General features: G+C 41.4%; 1 protein-coding gene across 1 annotated transcript in view; it reads right to left on the bottom strand.

The window, feature by feature from the left end:
- Nucleotides 1–18,869, bottom strand: part of PKDCC (protein kinase domain containing, cytoplasmic) — an 81,979-nt gene that overhangs the window by 5,713 nt on the left and 57,397 nt on the right. Inside the window, exons 4-5 of the mRNA XM_073553442.1 lie at nucleotides 16,062–16,141; nucleotides 14,119–14,226 (exon numbers count right to left, since the gene is read on the bottom strand). Of these exons, the coding sequence (XP_073409543.1) occupies nucleotides 14,119–14,226; nucleotides 16,062–16,141 (188 nt within the window). The remainder of the gene's footprint in view (nucleotides 1–14,118; nucleotides 14,227–16,061; nucleotides 16,142–18,869) is intronic.

Here is an 18,869-nt window from a genome sequence, read left to right as displayed (position 1 = left end):
TGTATTACACTCTGTGCTGTTAGGATTGGACATACTACAGGGCTTAATGTTATATTGAAAAGGGCTTGTCCAGGTTTGTGATGAAAGTATGCAGTCACTGCTCCTAATGCGCACACTGCACACTGTCAGGATCCTCTGGTGATGGTGGCAAGAGTGGATGGTCATGTGAGTACAAGTATGCAATTTGCATACTTCCGGCTACATTCCAACTAGACGTGTCTGGCCTCTCTCAATTCACTTGTAATGAGAAAGGTCACGCATGTCTAGTTGGCTTGTGACTGAATGTATGAAAATCACATACTTGCGGTTGCAAGACCTCTTGCTTTCACTGCTGGCACCAGAGAATACTGACAACGTGAAATGCATTCGTCATAAGAATTCAGAAGTTTGCAGTTGCATAGATTGACTGCTGAACACTTGGGACAACCCCTTCTAGCATAAATAAAGCATAAATAAAACCGTAGTAACCCTTATCTTGTCACATAGCATAACACTTTATTAAAAGAGAGTTGCCGATTCACACTCCAGGGGGCAGCAAAATGCAACTGCCGGGGAGAAACATCAGACCGCTGCATCTATTGGCCCGATGATGCTCCCCTAGATACACTCCTGGTCGAAAGATTCATATTTTTCATGTAACATGGATCATACAAACCACACAGCAAGGGGTAGTCCAAAAGTAAATAGTGGCTTCTGTTAAGCCTAAGTTTGTGAAGGTTGAACTTTCATACCCACTATATTGAATGACCTCTTGTCCAGTGTTTTAATGAGAACATATTACAACTCCGCTACGATCATCCTTACGTCTAGTAAGGGGTTCTTATCTCGAACATGTTTTCCATAAATTTCAAGGTGCGTATAGATAATTAACATGAGATTGCCATTGACCTCATTTATGAGCCGTACGATGAATAGAAGTCTCAGCAGGAATGTTAAGATGTTTTTGAGTATTTGCATCTGTACCTTAGGAATTTTTGTACTTGTAACATTTTATAGTCTTGAAAGTGTGTTACCTCAAAGACAAACAGACACCGGTTTTGTTTGCCTCAGCACTTGATTAGATCTAATGCACCCAACGACATAACACTATCTTAGAATATATCTTAGAGAAAAATACTAAAAAAAACTACTGTAAGTCTATATATAAAAATGAGTGTATGTACAGTATGTGTAAGTGTGTGTATGAAGCCACGCCCACTCCATATAGCCCCGCCCACTCCACATAACCAAATTCACTCCACACGCAAAGCCCTGTATAATAAATATCTAATAGATATATAAATAAATATCTAATCTAATATATATACTGTATATATATGTATATATGATATACTGTATATATATTTCATAGGCACATCTTCTTGACCACAACAGGTTATACTGCCTGTGTTGCCCATAGCAACTAAGCATCTTTCATTTCTCCAGAGCTGTTTAAAAAATGAAAAATGATTGGTTGCTATGAGCAACAGTTTTCCTTGCAGACAGCTGTGGTAACTGAGGCCTATTATTGTTATCATTTCTATGATGTTGTCTTCCTTTGGTAAAGCAGGAAATAACACAATTTATTACTGTGCCGACACAGACCACCCTCTGACACAGACTGCAGGGGGAGCCCAGAATCAAGAACTTCTCTTTGTCTGGCATGACACATCCTCATTAACTTAAAAATTCAAACACAGATTAAAAAAAGAAACACAAGACAGATTTCTCCAACCCAGGTATCATTTTAATCATGTAACAGCACCAACCTGACAATGCCTGGTTCGCTTTAAATTTATTTATACAGCTACAACTAATGCCACTCTAAATTAGTCCTTCTTTACAATTTCTAACTAAATGGTATTACACTCAGGGGGCAGATAGTGGAGCCATTCTTCATCCATGAAAATCTCACTGCCACTGGATAACTAAAATTGCTCCAAGACAATGTGTTGCCCTCTTTATGCACTGAAGATGGCACGTTCCCTGAGTTTTTCCAGGAAGATGGTGCACCACCACATTATCGGTGTCAGGTACAAGCATTCCTACAAAGAATCTGACCGCTTTAGGGCCCCGTTACACGCTTCAATGTCCCAGCGATCCCACCAACGATCCAACGTGGATGGGATCACTGGGACATATTTAGCTGATCGCCGCTGAGCTGTCACATAGACCGACTCACCAGCGATCAGGACCAGTGAGCAAGCTGGTATCCAAAGTAAATAGCGGGTATCTAAAAGCCGCGCAGATCCTAGATACCCGCTGTTTACCCTGGAAACCAGCGTGCATGGGAGACCAACGATCAAAAAATGGCCCAGGACGTTCCTGCACGATCAGCGATACCCGGCAGGGGGGCCGGTCGCTGATCCATGTCACACACAGCGAGATCGCTGGCGAGATCGCTGTGGCGTCACAAAATCAGCGATCTCGCTAGCGATCTTGCTGTGTGTGACGGGGCCTTTAGACTAGCATTTCTTCTGTGATGATGCTATCAGTGTGTCAAGAGTGGGAGAAGAGGGTTGCATTGACAATCCAACACAATGGGCAGCACTTTGAACAAATTTTATAAGTGGTAATGGACTTGTAAATAACTCACGAAAGAATAAAGTTACATTAAAACCAAGCACACCATTGTTTTTCTTGTGAAATTCACAATAAGTTTGATGTGTCACATGACCCTCTTCCCATTGGAAAAAATAAAGTTGGATCCAACATGGTCAACTTCAAAATGGCCACCATGGTCACCACCCATCTTGAAAAGTTTCCCCCCTCCCATATACTAATGTGCCAGAAACAGGAAGTTGCTATCACCAACCATTCCCATTTTATTTAGGTGCTTCCATATAAATAGCCCACCCTGTATAATCAAGGCGAGAGAAACACCCTGATGACATATTCCAAAAATGTGGAAAAAAGCATTATATCTTTACATTTTCAGAAAACAATTGTGGGAAAAGTTCAGTTAGGGCAGCGCAATGGCTCAGTGGTTAGCAGTGCAACCTTGCAGCGCTGGGGTCCTGGGTTCAAAATTCCACCAAGGACAACATCTACAAGGAGTTTGTATGTTCTTCCCGTGTTTGCGTGGGTTTCCTCCGGGTTCTCCGGTTTCCTCCCACATTCCAAAGACATACTGATAGGGAATTTAGATTGTGAGCCCCAATAGGGACAGTGATGATAATGTCTGTAAAGCTCTGCAGAATATGATGTCGCTATAAGTATTGTGTGACCATGGCTACAGACATTTTTTGAAATAGACCACTTAGAACAGTGTTCCCCAAATTCCAGATCGAACATCCCCCCAAATTATTTATGTTTTCAAGATTCCCTCCTTATTGAACAGGTTTTGGAATTTTTATCAAGGCATCAGAAATTGCCACAGGTCCCCTCACATGTCCAATGCTAAGGAAATCCTGAAAACACGACCTGTTGGAAGCCGTGAGGACTGGAGTTTGGGAAACACTGATTTCATCTTTCAACCTAAACAGTGCAACAAGCATAAGAAAATAGTAAAATTTTTAATTCAATAAAACAACATTATGATAAAGAAATAAATAGATTTTTTTAAAATTTATGCACATTATTATTAGTGTTATTATTAGTAGTAGTGGTAGTAGTTGTGGTCGTAGTAGTGGTATTTTATATGATATATTACCTTAAACAATTCTTCGGTGAATAGCAGAAAACTATGGCTCAGAATTAGGACATTCTGCTCCTTTTTTCCTACCCTAGTGAATCTTTACGACGTCTGTTTCTGCTTTCTATTCTGGAAGCAGAGCTGCAGCTAGGAAATGGTTGTAGATTAGATCAATATTTACCTTTTAATTTTGCCCTAAAGGCTTTCCAAATACCGTATAATTGTTTGATGCCAATTGAAAACTAATTGGAAACAAAAGTTTTGTATATTTAGACCTAGTAGCGTATGCTTCTCTTCAAGCGGCTTTGACTTGCGCCGTTGTCTATACAAATATCGGTATATCCCAGGTCTGTTCACATTTTTTGCTATTATATTAGTAATAGATGCTATTGTTTTAAAAATTGTAGATGGGGATTGGTAAAAAAAAATGTTTAATACTATTATTAACTTACTATAAATATATATATATATATTTGATCAGTCACTTAAAGGGGTTGTACAAGATTAAAAAAAAAAGCCCTACCTTATTTTCAGAAACCGTGCGAGCAGGGGCAAAATGATCGTGGTCGACCGCGACCGGGCCTGTGCTATTTCAGTTGGATGGAAGTCATTATGCCAGGATGGGGGTCATTATACCAACCCAGGATGGAGGACATTATTCCTGAAAGGTGCTCAGAATGGGGGACATTATAAAAGGAAAATGCCCAGGATGGAGGACAATATGAATGGAAAGGGCCCAGGAAGGGAGACATTACACCAGGATGTGGGACATTATACCAGGATTGGGTAAAAAATAGGCAACATCATATCTGGAAGGGGACCAGGATGGAGGAGATTACATCAGGATGTGGAACATTATATCAGCAAGAGGCCAGATTACAGGATATTATTACAGGAAGCGGCCAGTATGGTGGACAGTATTACAGGCAGAAACTCTGGATCGGAGACATTATTATAGGATGGGGGCATTGTTATATGGGAGGGAGGCAAAAGCATATGTCTTCATATGATCTTGAAGACAACAAGGGCCCATACATATGACGAACATGCAGGTGGGGCCCAGGTCCAAATTTTGCACTGGGGCCCATCTGACTCTAATTATGCTATTGCGTGCCGGGCAACCATTGGACAAGAGTGGTGTTCTTTCTTGATGAAAAGTAAACCTTTAAGACAACCATATGTAAAAATGAATTTTCTTATGACAAATCAGTCATCTATCAAATTGATTATTGCTCATTCGTGGAATGAACTATTGTATGTCGATAGCCCCTAACACATTGCAGACTACTGTACACTAGCCAATATTGGACTTTTTGGTGATTAGAGGGGTTGGCCACTACTTTTTTTTTTTTATTGATGACCTATCCTTAAGATAGGCCATCAATATTTGATCGATGGCTGTTCAACACTCAGCATTCCCACCAATCTCCTGTAACTGGTGCCGGCCAGAAGTTCTTGGATGCTGCCGGAACACAACAGCTCCACATTTCTATAGTGGCAGCCGCCATGTCCTACAGATCCACCTGCTATTTAAATGAATGAGGGGTGGATCTGTAGTACTCGAATGGAGACGCTATTGTTTTGATGGAGCTGCTGTGTTCTGGCAGCATCCGAGTGCCTCTGGCCTTCACCAGCGCAGGTAGCAGCTGATCGATGGGGATGCCGGGTGTCACTGAAATTGCTTTGCTTCAGGGAGAAGGACTGATGTGTATAATGCAATATAAAACTGCACTTTTTCAATATCTTCCAACTGAAATAGTTTCTCAGTAAATTCTTTAAGCTGTAATACATCGCAGCTCAGCATTTATGATTTGACATCTGGCTTGCTTGACATCTTGCCTTGTTAAAGCATTTAAAATGCGGACTGGAAAAATTCTTACATATGAAAGAAACACATTCTATGCGCAGAATACAAGACAAATGTTTTTACAATTAACATTCTTTGCAAAAAAAAAAAAAACTGATATCTAAAATGTGATAAAGTAAAAATCTTTACAAAAATTTGGTAAAAAAAAAAGCAAAACACTTTCTTCGAGGCATAATAGGGATAAGCTGAAGAACATAACATGTTATCACTGTTTTTGTAAACTAAGCCCCACACTATCTTACCACTAATGATCAAGGCTTTGTCTCCCCAGAAAGTAAGCTTACTTAAATGAAGTCGATGGAATTTGAAGTCTTTCAGCAGTAAATCACATCATCAAAAGGTCAAAGTTCTGGTCAATTTCCAGACTAATGATGTTTAAAACAAATAAATACTTGCCTAATACAAGAAATGCAGTCATAAATTTAAGGGTGGCAAAACGTCAAATTGTTGAACGTTCAACTGGCAAAGAAAAACAAGATGGAGAAGATCCCAACTTTGGATATGGAGTTCTTGATTAGTTCTTATTTAGAAATAATTCCACTTATAGGAAATGTCCATATTTCCAAGATTTTGCGTGTTATTGTTTTAATGTTTCAAAAATATTATTTAAAAAAATGAAGCGTCCTTACATAAAGTTGTGAGCTTAATTTTCTTTTACCGTTTTATGTCTATTGGTAACCATGTTTACAAACAAATTAACCCTGTGTGCAGTGATCCTGTAGTCAATTTACATTTTTTTGCTATTGAAATTAACAAGAAGTTGGGGACTGATTAAAGGGGTTATTATTATCTGGGGTTTTGTACATTTTTTTGCTATGGGTCTAAGATCTTACAGGCAGGAAGTTGCTAACTACCTTCTTGTTCTGCCCAGCGCTGATGCTTGCTGGCTCGGTCTGTGACTGCCTCTGCCATAGATTCTGCTGCTTCATTGGACTTCACGTCAACAGAGCAGCTCTTCCTCTTTCGGGTTGCTCTGGTGACAGGGCTTCCCTGTTGGCGTCATGCTGGTTGACAGTTGGCTCCCCGTAGTTAGTCAGCAGGTAGCCGGCTGTCAATCAGCATGACATTAGCAGAGTATAGAGGAAGGACAAGAAACTGCTCTGTCAACATGATGTTACCGGAATCCGGAGAAGCGGTCCATGACCACTCTTAGCTAGGAAATATTTTGGCACCGGACAGAGCAGGCAGTAAGCAGCAACTATCTGTCTATTAAATATTAACCCCATAGCAAAAAATAAGGAAAGTCCTGGATAGCCTTTTAATGAATATATGAATGCAGGGTTAGATGGCACAGAAATGTGCAGAGAAGCTGTAGATCCCAAACGGTAGATTATAAATCCTACTTGTTTTGGTTTAACAATAATGAAAACTTAATTTATTACTTATTGATCAAATAAGTGATAAATGTATAATCACTAGAGGTCAGACTTTTAGGACATCCATTGATCCTGAGACCGAAGGACCCAAAGTCCCCTGTGTGAATAAAGCAGTAGTCAGCGTGAGTAACCAGTGCTCATTAAACTCTTTATTGCTTCTCACGATTAGTGGGGATCCTACCCATCAAACCCCAGTGATTATATATATATATTGCTTATCCTCAGAATAGGTGGGGTCCTAGTGCTGGGGTCTTGGGTTCAAATCCTACCAAGGACAACATCTGCAAGGAGTGTGTATGTTCTCCCTGTGTTTGTGTGGGTTTCCTCCCAGTTCTCCAGTTTCCTTCCACACTCCAAAGACATACTGATAGGGAATCTAGATTGTGAGCCCCAATGGGGACAGTGATGATGATGTTTGTAAAGTGCCGCGGAATTTGATGGCGCTATATGAGCAAAGCAAAAGAATAAGAAAAGGGCGACTCTGATAGCATTAAAAACTAACTACAATGGTGCAGGAGCCTCTTGACTGTAATTATCATATTATTGTGAATGAAACAAATATGTTACTATCAGAATTATGGGCTGTAGATTTATGTCACTTATAACCATAAAGACTTATTGCACTTTTACAATGTGTTATGCCTGTCACTGTAATTTTTTTTATAAGCTATCCAGAAAAAATAAAAAGTCAAGTTGGAAATCCTAGGAGCAGGGTCAGCTTTGATAACACCCATTGTAATTGGCGAGACCCATATTATTTACTAAATATTGAGGTGTTGTGTCTGTGTTTGTAAGCCTGCCTCTGGTGATAAGGAGTCTGCTGAAAACTCTTCTGGTAAAGTCAGGGAGGATAATGTGAAAATCGTAAGATTACTAATATTTACATAAAACATTGACAACAATATTTATAAAATACAAGAAATACAAAAACCCGTATAGATCATTTTCTGGTGACACAGTCCTCAAGAAACATATATTGTAATAATATCTTTCAATGCACCGGGTCTAAAGACGAGTGCCTTAACCCCTTAAATGTAATGTATGTGCTTCACATAAGTGCCGCCACAGACCGGTACTTTACTCAACCTTTGTTTTCTTTGGTTTAAATATAGAATTTACTCTAATGAGGATTTGTCTCTAACCCAAAAATGTCTTGTGACCAGATTTTCATTGTTTTAAAGAGCTGGAATTACCCTCAATCTGATTTTAATCGCTCTTAATGACCAGTTATTTCAGCCCCAGCAAACCTGACCGGATTTTACTACCAATTTTAGCTACCAACTGGAAGGACGCCTAAAATCTTATTTTCTAGTCCTACAGATCATTGACCCTCAAAAGCCATATTGCATGCCATTTAGTAACAGTTCACACTGTACTTGACTTCTTGTGAGTCCGTGACCTGTTCTTGTCATAACAAGGATTTATCTCCTATCAGATGGTGTAAAAAGATATCGGTACGTCAGGGTTTATCTCTTACCATATTCCCAAGACTGTTCCAATTTTCCATAATGTACAGCTCAGAAATAGCTCCAGTGCTTTACAGCATGATCTTCATGGTACTTAAAAGGGGGTTAGAGTACATTAAAGAAACATTACTGCTTTCTTCCAAAATTTTCACTACTCTTGTCTATTTACGTGAATTAAAGCCGGGACACAATGTCCCACACAGGCTATGAACAGAGGTGGCCCTGGTAGTGAAAGTAAATAGTCATAGGTTTCTAATCTCAATCTACCCCTTTAAGATGGTCATGGTGGTCACCACAGAAAAGGGCGACATCCATTAGGGAAATTAAGGAATGATCATAAAACTGCAAATTCATTGAGTAATGATTATACATATACTGAGACTTCCGTAAGCGGCAAGCCTAAAGACCTGCTTTAAAAGGAATCATAATAAAATAGCCAGGTTATGATAAAACATGTATAGAGTAAGATATTGTTGGTGACTATCTATTAAAAACATAATTTTTTTTTATGCTGAAAACTAGTGCACACACAGAAGGTTGCAAATTCCTGTTTTTCTGCAGCTCACTTTAAGCTTAGTTGTGTAGACGGGGATGGGATCAGCAGAGTCACTTCACTGTAATTAGAGTGGGTTTGTTTGACAGATAATAGCTTTATCACACTATCGAAGACTGAAAAATATCAACACTACATACACGCAGATAAGGCTTAATATGCAGCCCCTTCATCACTGCCTTGTTTCTGAAGGGGCTGTAGTTTACCACTTCCTAGGGACTATATTAGTCTATGAACACTTTTTTGCCCACTTTACCTTTATTTTACCAAAAATGTTGGGGTCATGATTTTTCTGGGGAATTTACTAATATATGAGTATTATGGGTTTTCCACCTCCTCCTGCTCATCCTGATCCTTCTTCTACTTCCTCACAACTGTTCAGAACTCCTTGTTATGACTGCCTAAGCTCATTCACATGGGTAACGTACAAACCCAGAAGACAAATACCTGAACCTGACAGGTAGTTCTGGCTAGGAAAAGCCCTTCTCTGACCCTAATCTGTTCCTACCTGATTGCAGAGGTTGGCACCCTAAGGTAACGCAATGATGCCCTCACTCGACAGCGGCTTACCCAGAATGTCCCAGCAGCTCCTAGCATCACTAGAGTAGCAGTTCCTTACAGTGAACCTGTCAGCAGGTTTTTGCTAAGTAAACTACAGGCATTGTCAGGTTGGTATTGTTACACTGATTAAAATGATACATGGGGTGAAGAAATCTGTCTTGTTGTTCTTGTGTAATCTATGTTAGAAGTTTTCAGTTAATGAGATGCTCATGCTCCGGGGTGGGACTGTAGGCAGAGTCTTAGTGAGTTTGGCTAGAGTAACTGAAAAAAGACCTGCCCACAAGCTGCCCCAAAGCACAAACATGTTCCTCATCACAGAGATAGAGAGAGAGACAGACTGTGCTTTGGGGCGAGTGTGTGGGCAGGCCTTTTCTTGATTTCTTTGGCCTAGAGCAGGAATATATGAATCTGCCTAAAGTTCCGCCCTGGATCACGGGCATCTCATTAACTCAAAACCTCTAACACTGTGTGACGGCTGTCTCCGAATCTGGGCTGCAGTAGGAACAGCACCCCGAATAACCCCAAGACCCTAAACCCCAATACAGGGATCTGGAATTGTAGCAAGGCCCAGGGGGTAGCTGTTCAGAGGAGCAGTGGACCAGAGCAGGACGGCTGCCAAGGGGTCAAAACTAAAACCCGTAATCAAAGTCAGGAGGCAGGAGTCGGAGGCCGGAGGCCGGAGGGCAGCAGAGGTACGAAATCAGCAGACAGAAGGAGAGTCAAAATTCCAGGCCAGGGTCAATAAAACCAGGAGGGCAGCAAGGTACAAAATCAGCAGGCAGAAGGAGAGTCGGGAATCCAAGCAAAGGTCAGCGTCAAAATATCAGAACAGAGGCAGAGGTACAAAACGGCAGGCAATAGAATGGTCAGAAATCCAGACTGAGGTCAGAGTTTAACTATAGCAAATTACACAGTAGCACGCAGGGGAACCAAGAATATATCCGGCGGCTTGCAAGACCAGTCCCAAGGTATTTGAGGGATCAGGTCATCCCTCACAGGTTCCCGGACTGATGATGTAACCAGGACCGCCCCCAGGACCAGGCCAGACGAACATGCAGTAAGCCCTACATGATTGACAGAGGGGCGGAGCCTGCAGCCACCAGATGCCTGCGCTGGGGCCTCTTCTCTGTCACCACCCTCACCCTGAGGCGAACCACGGCGCCTCCCAGTGGTCGAGGCAGGAACAGCTGTCCCCGAGTCTGGCGGCGAAGTGTCAGTCCGGCGCCTCCTAGTGGCCGGAGCCAGAACAGCAGGCCGTGAGTCTGGCGGCGACGTGCCAGTCCGGCGCCTCCTAGCGGCCGAAGCCGGAACAGCAGGCCCTGAGTCTGACAGCGACGTGACACACTGATTACACAAGAACCACAAGATGGATTTCTTCAACCCAGGTATCATTTGAATCAGTGTAACAATAACAACCTGACAATGCCTGTAGTTTACTTAGCAAAATTCTGCTGACAGGTTCACTTTACTGAATAAAGGAATCACAGACAAAGCAACTGCAACCAACACAAACTACAGCAAAGTGAATGAATCCAACAAAGTCTATCACCAGCGAAAAACACTGATAGGGGGAAGGTATTTAGAGTTGCACCCAAAAGGTGATAGGACATACAAACAGAGTAAATGAAAAACACCTGTTACCCAAAAGCAACAGAAACAAAGATAACAGAACTAAGACACCCAAAACGTGGTATCAGGTGTGGCTCAGCAGAAAGACATGCCGACCACAGAATCAAGGGTTCGAATCCAGAACCATAACACCCCTGAGACAGGTTTGGTCACATGCTCCTTCATCAACAGCCATTTTGAGAAGAGGAGAGCTAACATGCAGGTGGTACTGTATATCGCAAGGGTGAAGAATCTGTAATACTTATATATTACAAAGTGCCATAAAATCTCGTCCCTAACTCATTTTATTAAAAATAGGGATAAAGTGGACAATTCCTTTAAGCTCCTATTCATTGTATCTGCCATAAAACATATGTTTTCTTTTGCAGACACATAAATATTATCCAAATTTCACATCGATAAAGCAATATGAAATGTAGCCAATAATAGAATAAGGCATAATCGAAATAAAACATTCCTGCGTCCCAGAAATTAAACTTATCATATTGTGCTTGGCACATCGATGTCTTTATTACAAAGGAAAAACTAACAATAGGCTCCTAGATCTCGCCATGGTGGAGGATCGGCGGTTCCACAGAGAAGCGGCCTAGTGAGTCTCCGTACAGTGCGCCGGAGCTGCTGCTGTAACAACGCTCGGAGTACATTAGAATTTAAAGCGCTATAAATGTTTTACAACTCAAACATTTTTAAAGCTTAAGACCTACATTTTTTTGTAACCCGATCAGGGTTCACCTTGTTAAACCTTGTTTTATGTGAATGCCGGGCTTCACATGCTGTTTCACTGGATTTTCAGAGTAATTGTTAATATCACTTTTCGCACTTGGTGTTGATCAAAGAAATCACTTTTTTCCTATCGAAAACAGAAGGGTGACGCGCGAAGGGCAACCGCTCCATATGTTATACCGCTAGCTTTTTTCTCCTTCTTTTGGTATGAGAAGAAAACACTAGAGGGAGGACCAAGCAGCCTTTAAAAGGGACGTGTTCTCCTAAGTACAAATCATTTAATTTCCTTTAATTACAATTTTTGTGTAATACTGACACACAGAAGGATAACTGGACCCCAATAAAAATTCTATAACGGCCCACCCCACTCTCGTATGTAATGTATACCACTAGTATCCTCAAATGAGAACCTTAAAGAGTAACCACTATTTTTTTATTTTTATTTTCATAAATCAATAGTACACATGAAAATAAGAAACTTTGCAATATATCTTATCAGAGAAGTCCGCTTCTTTCTCCTCCTGGACTGATCATTTAGTCTCAAAATTTTCAATTCACAGGCTAACACGGTGCAAAGATATATATCTTTCCTGTATCAATTCACAGGTAAAATCTGCCTTCGGTGAAAACAGATTTTTACCATTGCTAAGAAGGAAATGACAGTTGGTGCTTATAAAGTTCTATGGAGAAGTGTAACTGTCATTTCAGGAGCTCAGCCTCTAGCTCCTCCTCCTTTATAGAATTTTAAAAGCACCAACCGTCATCTCCTATCTCCGTCAGGGGAAAATCTGTCTTTGCTGAATAGAGATTTTTGCCAATGAATTGAGAGTCAAAAGATCAGAACAGGAGGAGAAAAAAGCAGATTTTTCCTATAAAATACATCACAGAGTTGCTTTGTTTTCGCTATTGATTTATGAAATTAAGATTAAAACAATGGTCACACTTTAAGGTGGCTGCCATCTCCTATCTCAGTAATAATAATAATAATAATAATAATACATTTTATTTCTATAGCGCCGACATATTCCGCAGCACTTTACATTTCAGAGGGGATTTGTACAGACAATAGACATTACAGCATAACAATAATCACATAGATCATAACAGATACCAAGAGGAATGAGGGCCCTGCTCGCAAGCTTACAGTCTATGAGGAAAGAGGTAGACACGAAAGGTGGGTGGTAACAGTTGCCCTGATTGTATGGACCAGCCATAATGTTAAGTGTGTAACAGTACAGACACAGAGGGCTAATAGCTGCATAAAGCATGTGGGAACATGATGCGGGGAACCTGGTTATGGTAAAACTATTGGCTGTGCCACACAGGGATAGATTAGGTTAATGTGTTGAGGCGGTAGGCCAGTCTGAATAAATGCATTTTCAGGGCACGCTTAAAATTGTGGGGATTAGGAACTAATCGTATTGACCTGTGAAGTGCATTCCAAAGAATTGGTGCAGCACGTGTAAAGTCTTGGAGATGGGAGTGGGAGGTTCTGATTATTGAGGATGCTAACCTCAGGTCATCAGCAGAACGGAGGGCGTGGGTAGGGTGGTATACTGAAACAAGGGAGGAGATGTAGGGTGGTGCTGAGCCATGGTGGGCTATGTGGGTGAGGGTAATAAGTTTATGCTGAATTCTGGAGTGGATGGGTAGCCAGTGTAATGACTGGCACAAGGTAGAGGCATCGGTGTAACGATTGGCGAGGAATATGATCCTAGCTGCAGCATTCAAGACAGATTGGAGAGGGGAGAGTTTGGTAAGAGGGAGACCTATTAGAAGTGAGTTACAATAGTCCAGACGAGAATGAATAAGAGAAGCAGTAAGAGTTTTTGCAGAGTCAAAAGTAAGAAAAGGTCGAATTCTAGAAATGTTTTTGAGGTGCAGATGACAGTAATGTAAATGTTGGGGAACTGTCATTTTTGACCAATTCCTAATCGGAAACGGTGGTCGTTTTTTGTATGCTTGTATAATTTTCACACGTACTTTTAATTTATCAAATAAATGTGATCGTGACATTTACACAAGATCTGAACTCATGTGGACCTATCCTTTTAACTTATTATATTCTATATACATTATATTTTTGAATTATTATTTATTTTATTTTTCTTTTTTCACCATCTTTATCTTTTCTCTTTATAATATTTTTGTATTTAATTAAGCTGATTTTCCACCAGTGCGCCCATAATAAACTGGCTACTCTCACCCCGTCCACCTTTACTATATAAACTCCCAGCAGTGGAATGTTTGTATTATTTAGCTGTGGCGGATGTAATGACACGCTGACGACAGCTTTCACTTGGCGGACAATGAAATCAGTAAATCCTTACCAGCTCTGGGTACATATGTAACGTTTGACAGATATAAGCCGCTCTTGTATAAGTAAAGGACCTTTTCAAACTGTGTGGCGGTTTCATCAATGCCCCAGCGAAGTTCACCTGAAAAACAAGGAAGAGAAGAGAAACAAATTTACATATATCTCCTATATTCACAGCATTCCAAGTGATCAGTCTCAATATATTCCTGGGGATTTATTAATAATAAACGGGGGGCAACATATTAGTAATGGGAATAGGCTAAATTATAGGTGTAAAATGTCTCTGTGTGTTTTCTACATCAGCTGATGTAGTTACTGTGAAAATCCATGTCAGAATGGCTGCATAATCCTGATAATAAAGGGAATCTGTCACCCCTTTTTTCGAATATGAGCTGCCGGCACCGCCATCAGGGGCTTATCTACAGCATTCTGTAATGCTGTAGATAAGCCCCCGATGTAACCTGAAAGAGAAGAAAAAAGAGTTAGATTATACTCACCCTGGCGTTCGGTCTGGTCCGGCGCCTCCCATCTTCATACGATGCCGTCCTCATAGAATCATAGAATCATAGAATCGTAGAGTTGGAAGGGACCTCCTGGGCCATCTGGTCCAACCCCCTGCTCAAGAGAGGTCCGGCGCCTGAGCACTGCAGTATTCTGCTCTGCCCTCAACAGGGCAGAGCAGTGCGCCTGTGCCAGAGCCACAACAGGCAGAAAAGAAGAAGACATCACTGTTAGAAGAAGGGAGACTCCGGACCGCAACACCCATCGGATCAAGACCGGACCGCCCCCGGTGAGTATAATCTAACTCCTTTTTCTTCTCTTTCAGGATAAATCGGGGGCTCATCTACAGCATTACAGAATGCTGTAGATAAGCCTCTGATGGCGGTGGCGGCAGCTCATATTCGAAAAAAGGGGTGACAGATTCCCTTTAAGATGAGCATTTTAGAAGTCCATAAAATGTTTACTTTAATATCAGTTAAAAAAAACATCTCAAAAAGGATTAAACAACCATTCTGATATGGATTTTTAGCAGTAAGTACACTAGCATCATCAGGTCTGAGAAATCGATTCAGAGGGTTCTTCTCATGATTGCAGTTCAGAAGCACATCATGTCTCCTGGCTTCATGCTTCCACGGGGTGGTGCGCTCCTGATGGTTGACGGTTTGCACAAGGGTCAGGACTGGAACTATTCGCTCTCCACTGCTTAAAGTAGAGGCATCAGAGGAGTGCCGGGGTATTGAAGCTGGCTGGTTACGGTTATGGATACGTTTCTTATGTAGGCAAAGAGCCTTCAGAGGAAACTGTCCACCTCTGATAGACTGCAGAGGTGGCCGAATGATCAATAACTAAAAGCAAGCAAAAAAAAACCCCTCTGTTCTTGATAACAGGGAGGATTTTTAACCTTTAGAAATGCTTCACAATTTTACCAAATTTCGATGATGAGAAATAATGAACGCGGTTTATTTTGTGCCAGGTCTGCTTTATAGCAGACCATCAATGTGTAATCTCAGAGGCTGACCCCGGTGATCAGCAGAAACAAAGAGTCACAACACTGGGGATGGGAGTAGGCACTGCAACCTGCACATGGTTGGCACTGTTTCTGTAGGGGTCCTGGAGATCAGACCCCCCCATAGAGGATGCATTACTATTAACCTTACAATTGTACAGCTCACAATTGGTTCTTTGCTTCCCGTCGTGGCTCTGGCTCAGGCGTACTGTTGAGGGCAGAGCAGAGTACTGCAGTGCGCAGGCGTCGGGAAAGGTCAGAGAGGTCCGGCGCCTGCGCACTGCAGTACTCTGCTCTGCCCTCTACATTACAGAATGCTGTAGATAAGCCCCTGATGGTGGTGGCCACATCTTATATACGAAAAAATAGGTGACAGATTCCCTTTAAGAGATGATGGGGGGGGCCATATTAAAAAGTTAACAATGCTTACATCTGTGTCCAGCACCTACCTGTTGCATTCACTATCGCGTCCAGCAATAGCCTGAGAGAAGACGGTGCACTGTGAGGCAGGAGGTAAGTGAAGAAAAACCTAAAAAAAAATATATAAAAATCCACATTTATTAATATATTATATTTGATGCAGATTTACGACTTACAGTTAAAGCGTCCACGATAAAATCCCAACAAGCAGTAAAAAGGCTAAACTCTCCAGGAAACACGGTCCTATGTCATAACGGGAAAAGAAATACATAAGTGACCGTAACCCAGCAAAGCAAAACCAGGGCCGGCTGGACACAAAGCTGCCTTGTAATCACCTGTGAAGGCCCCATTAACGCAGCAGCCCGATCTGGAGCTTAGAGGATTGTGGCTATTTGTAGGGATGTCTGGTACTTGGAGAAAATTTATGGCACTTGGATCACCAATGGAAGACGTTTGCTTTTTTGGGTGTTTTCCACGGCTACAGTGTTTGTAGCTACTGGGACCAGAAATCTTGGAAAAGGATATGGAAATTATAAATGCACAAGTAAAACACATATAAATCAGCGAACAAGAGAGAAAAAATGTATGACTTTTCTGGAAAAAGAAAGATTTGGGGGTCAATTCATCATTGCTTTTTTTTTGGAGTAGGAATGGCGCTAATAGTGATATTTTTTATTTATGATTTATTCATTATTTAATTTACACCTTTTTTTAAAGGTAACTTTACTTCACTTGATTTTGTCTATTTTTTTTGTTTGTTTTTCATTTTTGCCAAGGTTTTGGTTGCGACATGTTTCAGCCTAGGACCGGGTGCTTTCCACATTTTACTCTGACATCCATGGCTCCTTCGAAGGGGTATTCCCATCTCCAAGATCTTATCCCAATATGCAGTAGGTGTAATAGTAATATTAGCAAATACCTCCAATTAGAAATGTAGTATAGTTCTTCTGATTCGCTATGTTTATTTCCTCATGTGCAGGCATTGCAGGACCTGCCTTATTCACCTATTTCAGGAGGGCCCCAAGACGTCGTTGACAGCATCTTGGAGCCCACCTCAAATAGGACGATATAGTCGAAAATGAGGTCTGAAAAAGCACAGAGTGACTCCGTCTGGATTATTACGGTCAATGGCCCCGTCAGCCCATACACTCAAAATTTAGATATATTTTGTGCAAAATCCACTGATTAGCAAATACCTCCAATTAGAAATGTAGTATAGTTCTTCTGATTCGCTATGTCTCTTTCCACATGTGCAAGTATTGCAAGACCTTAGGTATCCATAGTTACGACCACTGATGTAGTGACAGTTAGCCAATTTCTAGTGGTCGGAACCATGGATACCTAAGGGTTTGCAGCGCCTGCACATGAGGAAATAAACATAGCGAATCAGAAGAACTATACTACATTTCTAATTGAAGAGCAGAAAAGGGTATCATACCTTTAAAGATCACTTCATAATAAACGCTTTTTTTTAGGGCAACTCAAATATGAATATAACCTATAACAGAACATGGAGTTGATAGCCCGAATCAATAATGTAAACCGTAAATCACTCAACACAGTTTGTGTGAGAAAAATAGTACACTTTATTAATAGAGCAAGTACATAAGAAGTAGATACATAAAAAATGAGTATATATGGTAGAGACTACAACAAGATGTCACCAGGAACAGTTACAGAAAAGGTGTAAAAAGCACCACAACCTATTCAGATACAGCTAAGCAGGCCCATAAATAGTGAACAAATATCATAATAGTGGGCATTTGCATATAGCAGGAGTGGGGAACCTCAGGCCCCAGGGCCATTTATGGCCCTCAGTTACCTTTTATCCGGCCCTCGAGCAGATTCTAAGGGAACGAATTCTTGGGCAGGGAGCTGTATTTTGATTGCCACAATCTCATTAATTCCTTCTTGCTCTGTTAGCACACACACAGTGTTCACTACTGAACACTCAAGGGCATGCAATGAAAGATTACGCCCTGACTCCGGTGTCAGAGTCAGGATGTACTTTGTAGGCGGAGTTTGTACGGCCCCCAAAGGATGGTATAAATATCCAAATGGCCCTAGGCAGAAAAAACATTCCCCGCCCCTGGCATATAGCCACTGTGACCCATTGAAGCTTTAGGAAAATAATGACTGAGTAAGGTGCATGTAATAGTGCCCTATGCTAGTGATGACAGGTTCACAGGGGCATATGCCAAACGCAACAATTCATATGTAAAATAATCACTGCCCCATAGCACTGAGCAGTAACGCGGCCATAACGTTAAGCCATCTGTGTAGCTACACCTAAACTGTAATGAAGCTCCTTACCCATGTGGGGACGGGGTGAGACCAGGCGGACGCCCGACGCGTTTCACCACTGCGGCTTCTTCCCAGGGCTGGGAAGATCTGTTGTAGTCACTCCTGTTGTGAGTGGTTTTGCTTAGCATGTCATTCTCCACAAGGAGAAATGATACTTCTTGGATATCGGTCAGACGCCTCTCTCACAGCCAAACCATATCTCACACTTTGCACTGATGAGGGGCAGTACCCTGAAACACAGTGTCTGCAAACTGAGATTCTGGCTTGGCTTTTATCCTAAGTCATGTAACAAGGCTCGTTAAAGGGTCGACATTGACTTTTAGGATTGCTACCTCCAATAGGTGGCGCTAGAATTCTAATCCTCTTCCTCTCTGAAGAGACAATTTGCATAATTAGCATATTTCCCAGAGGAGCATTGCGGCTTTAAGTCTCCTCATCTCGACATGCTTAGCATGTCATTCTCCGCAAGGAGAAATGATACATAAAACAGTGAAGTGCATGAAAGTAACATGGCTGAGCTCCTGAAACACACA

This window comes from Dendrobates tinctorius, unplaced genomic scaffold (assembly GCF_039654945.1).
Source record: "Dendrobates tinctorius isolate UK_male_01 unplaced genomic scaffold, ASM3965494v1 ptg000201l, whole genome shotgun sequence".
Taxonomy (NCBI): domain Eukaryota; kingdom Metazoa; phylum Chordata; class Amphibia; order Anura; family Dendrobatidae; genus Dendrobates; species Dendrobates tinctorius.
Note: the sequence above shows the minus strand (reverse complement) of the source record. Positions and strands in the feature narration are given on the sequence as shown.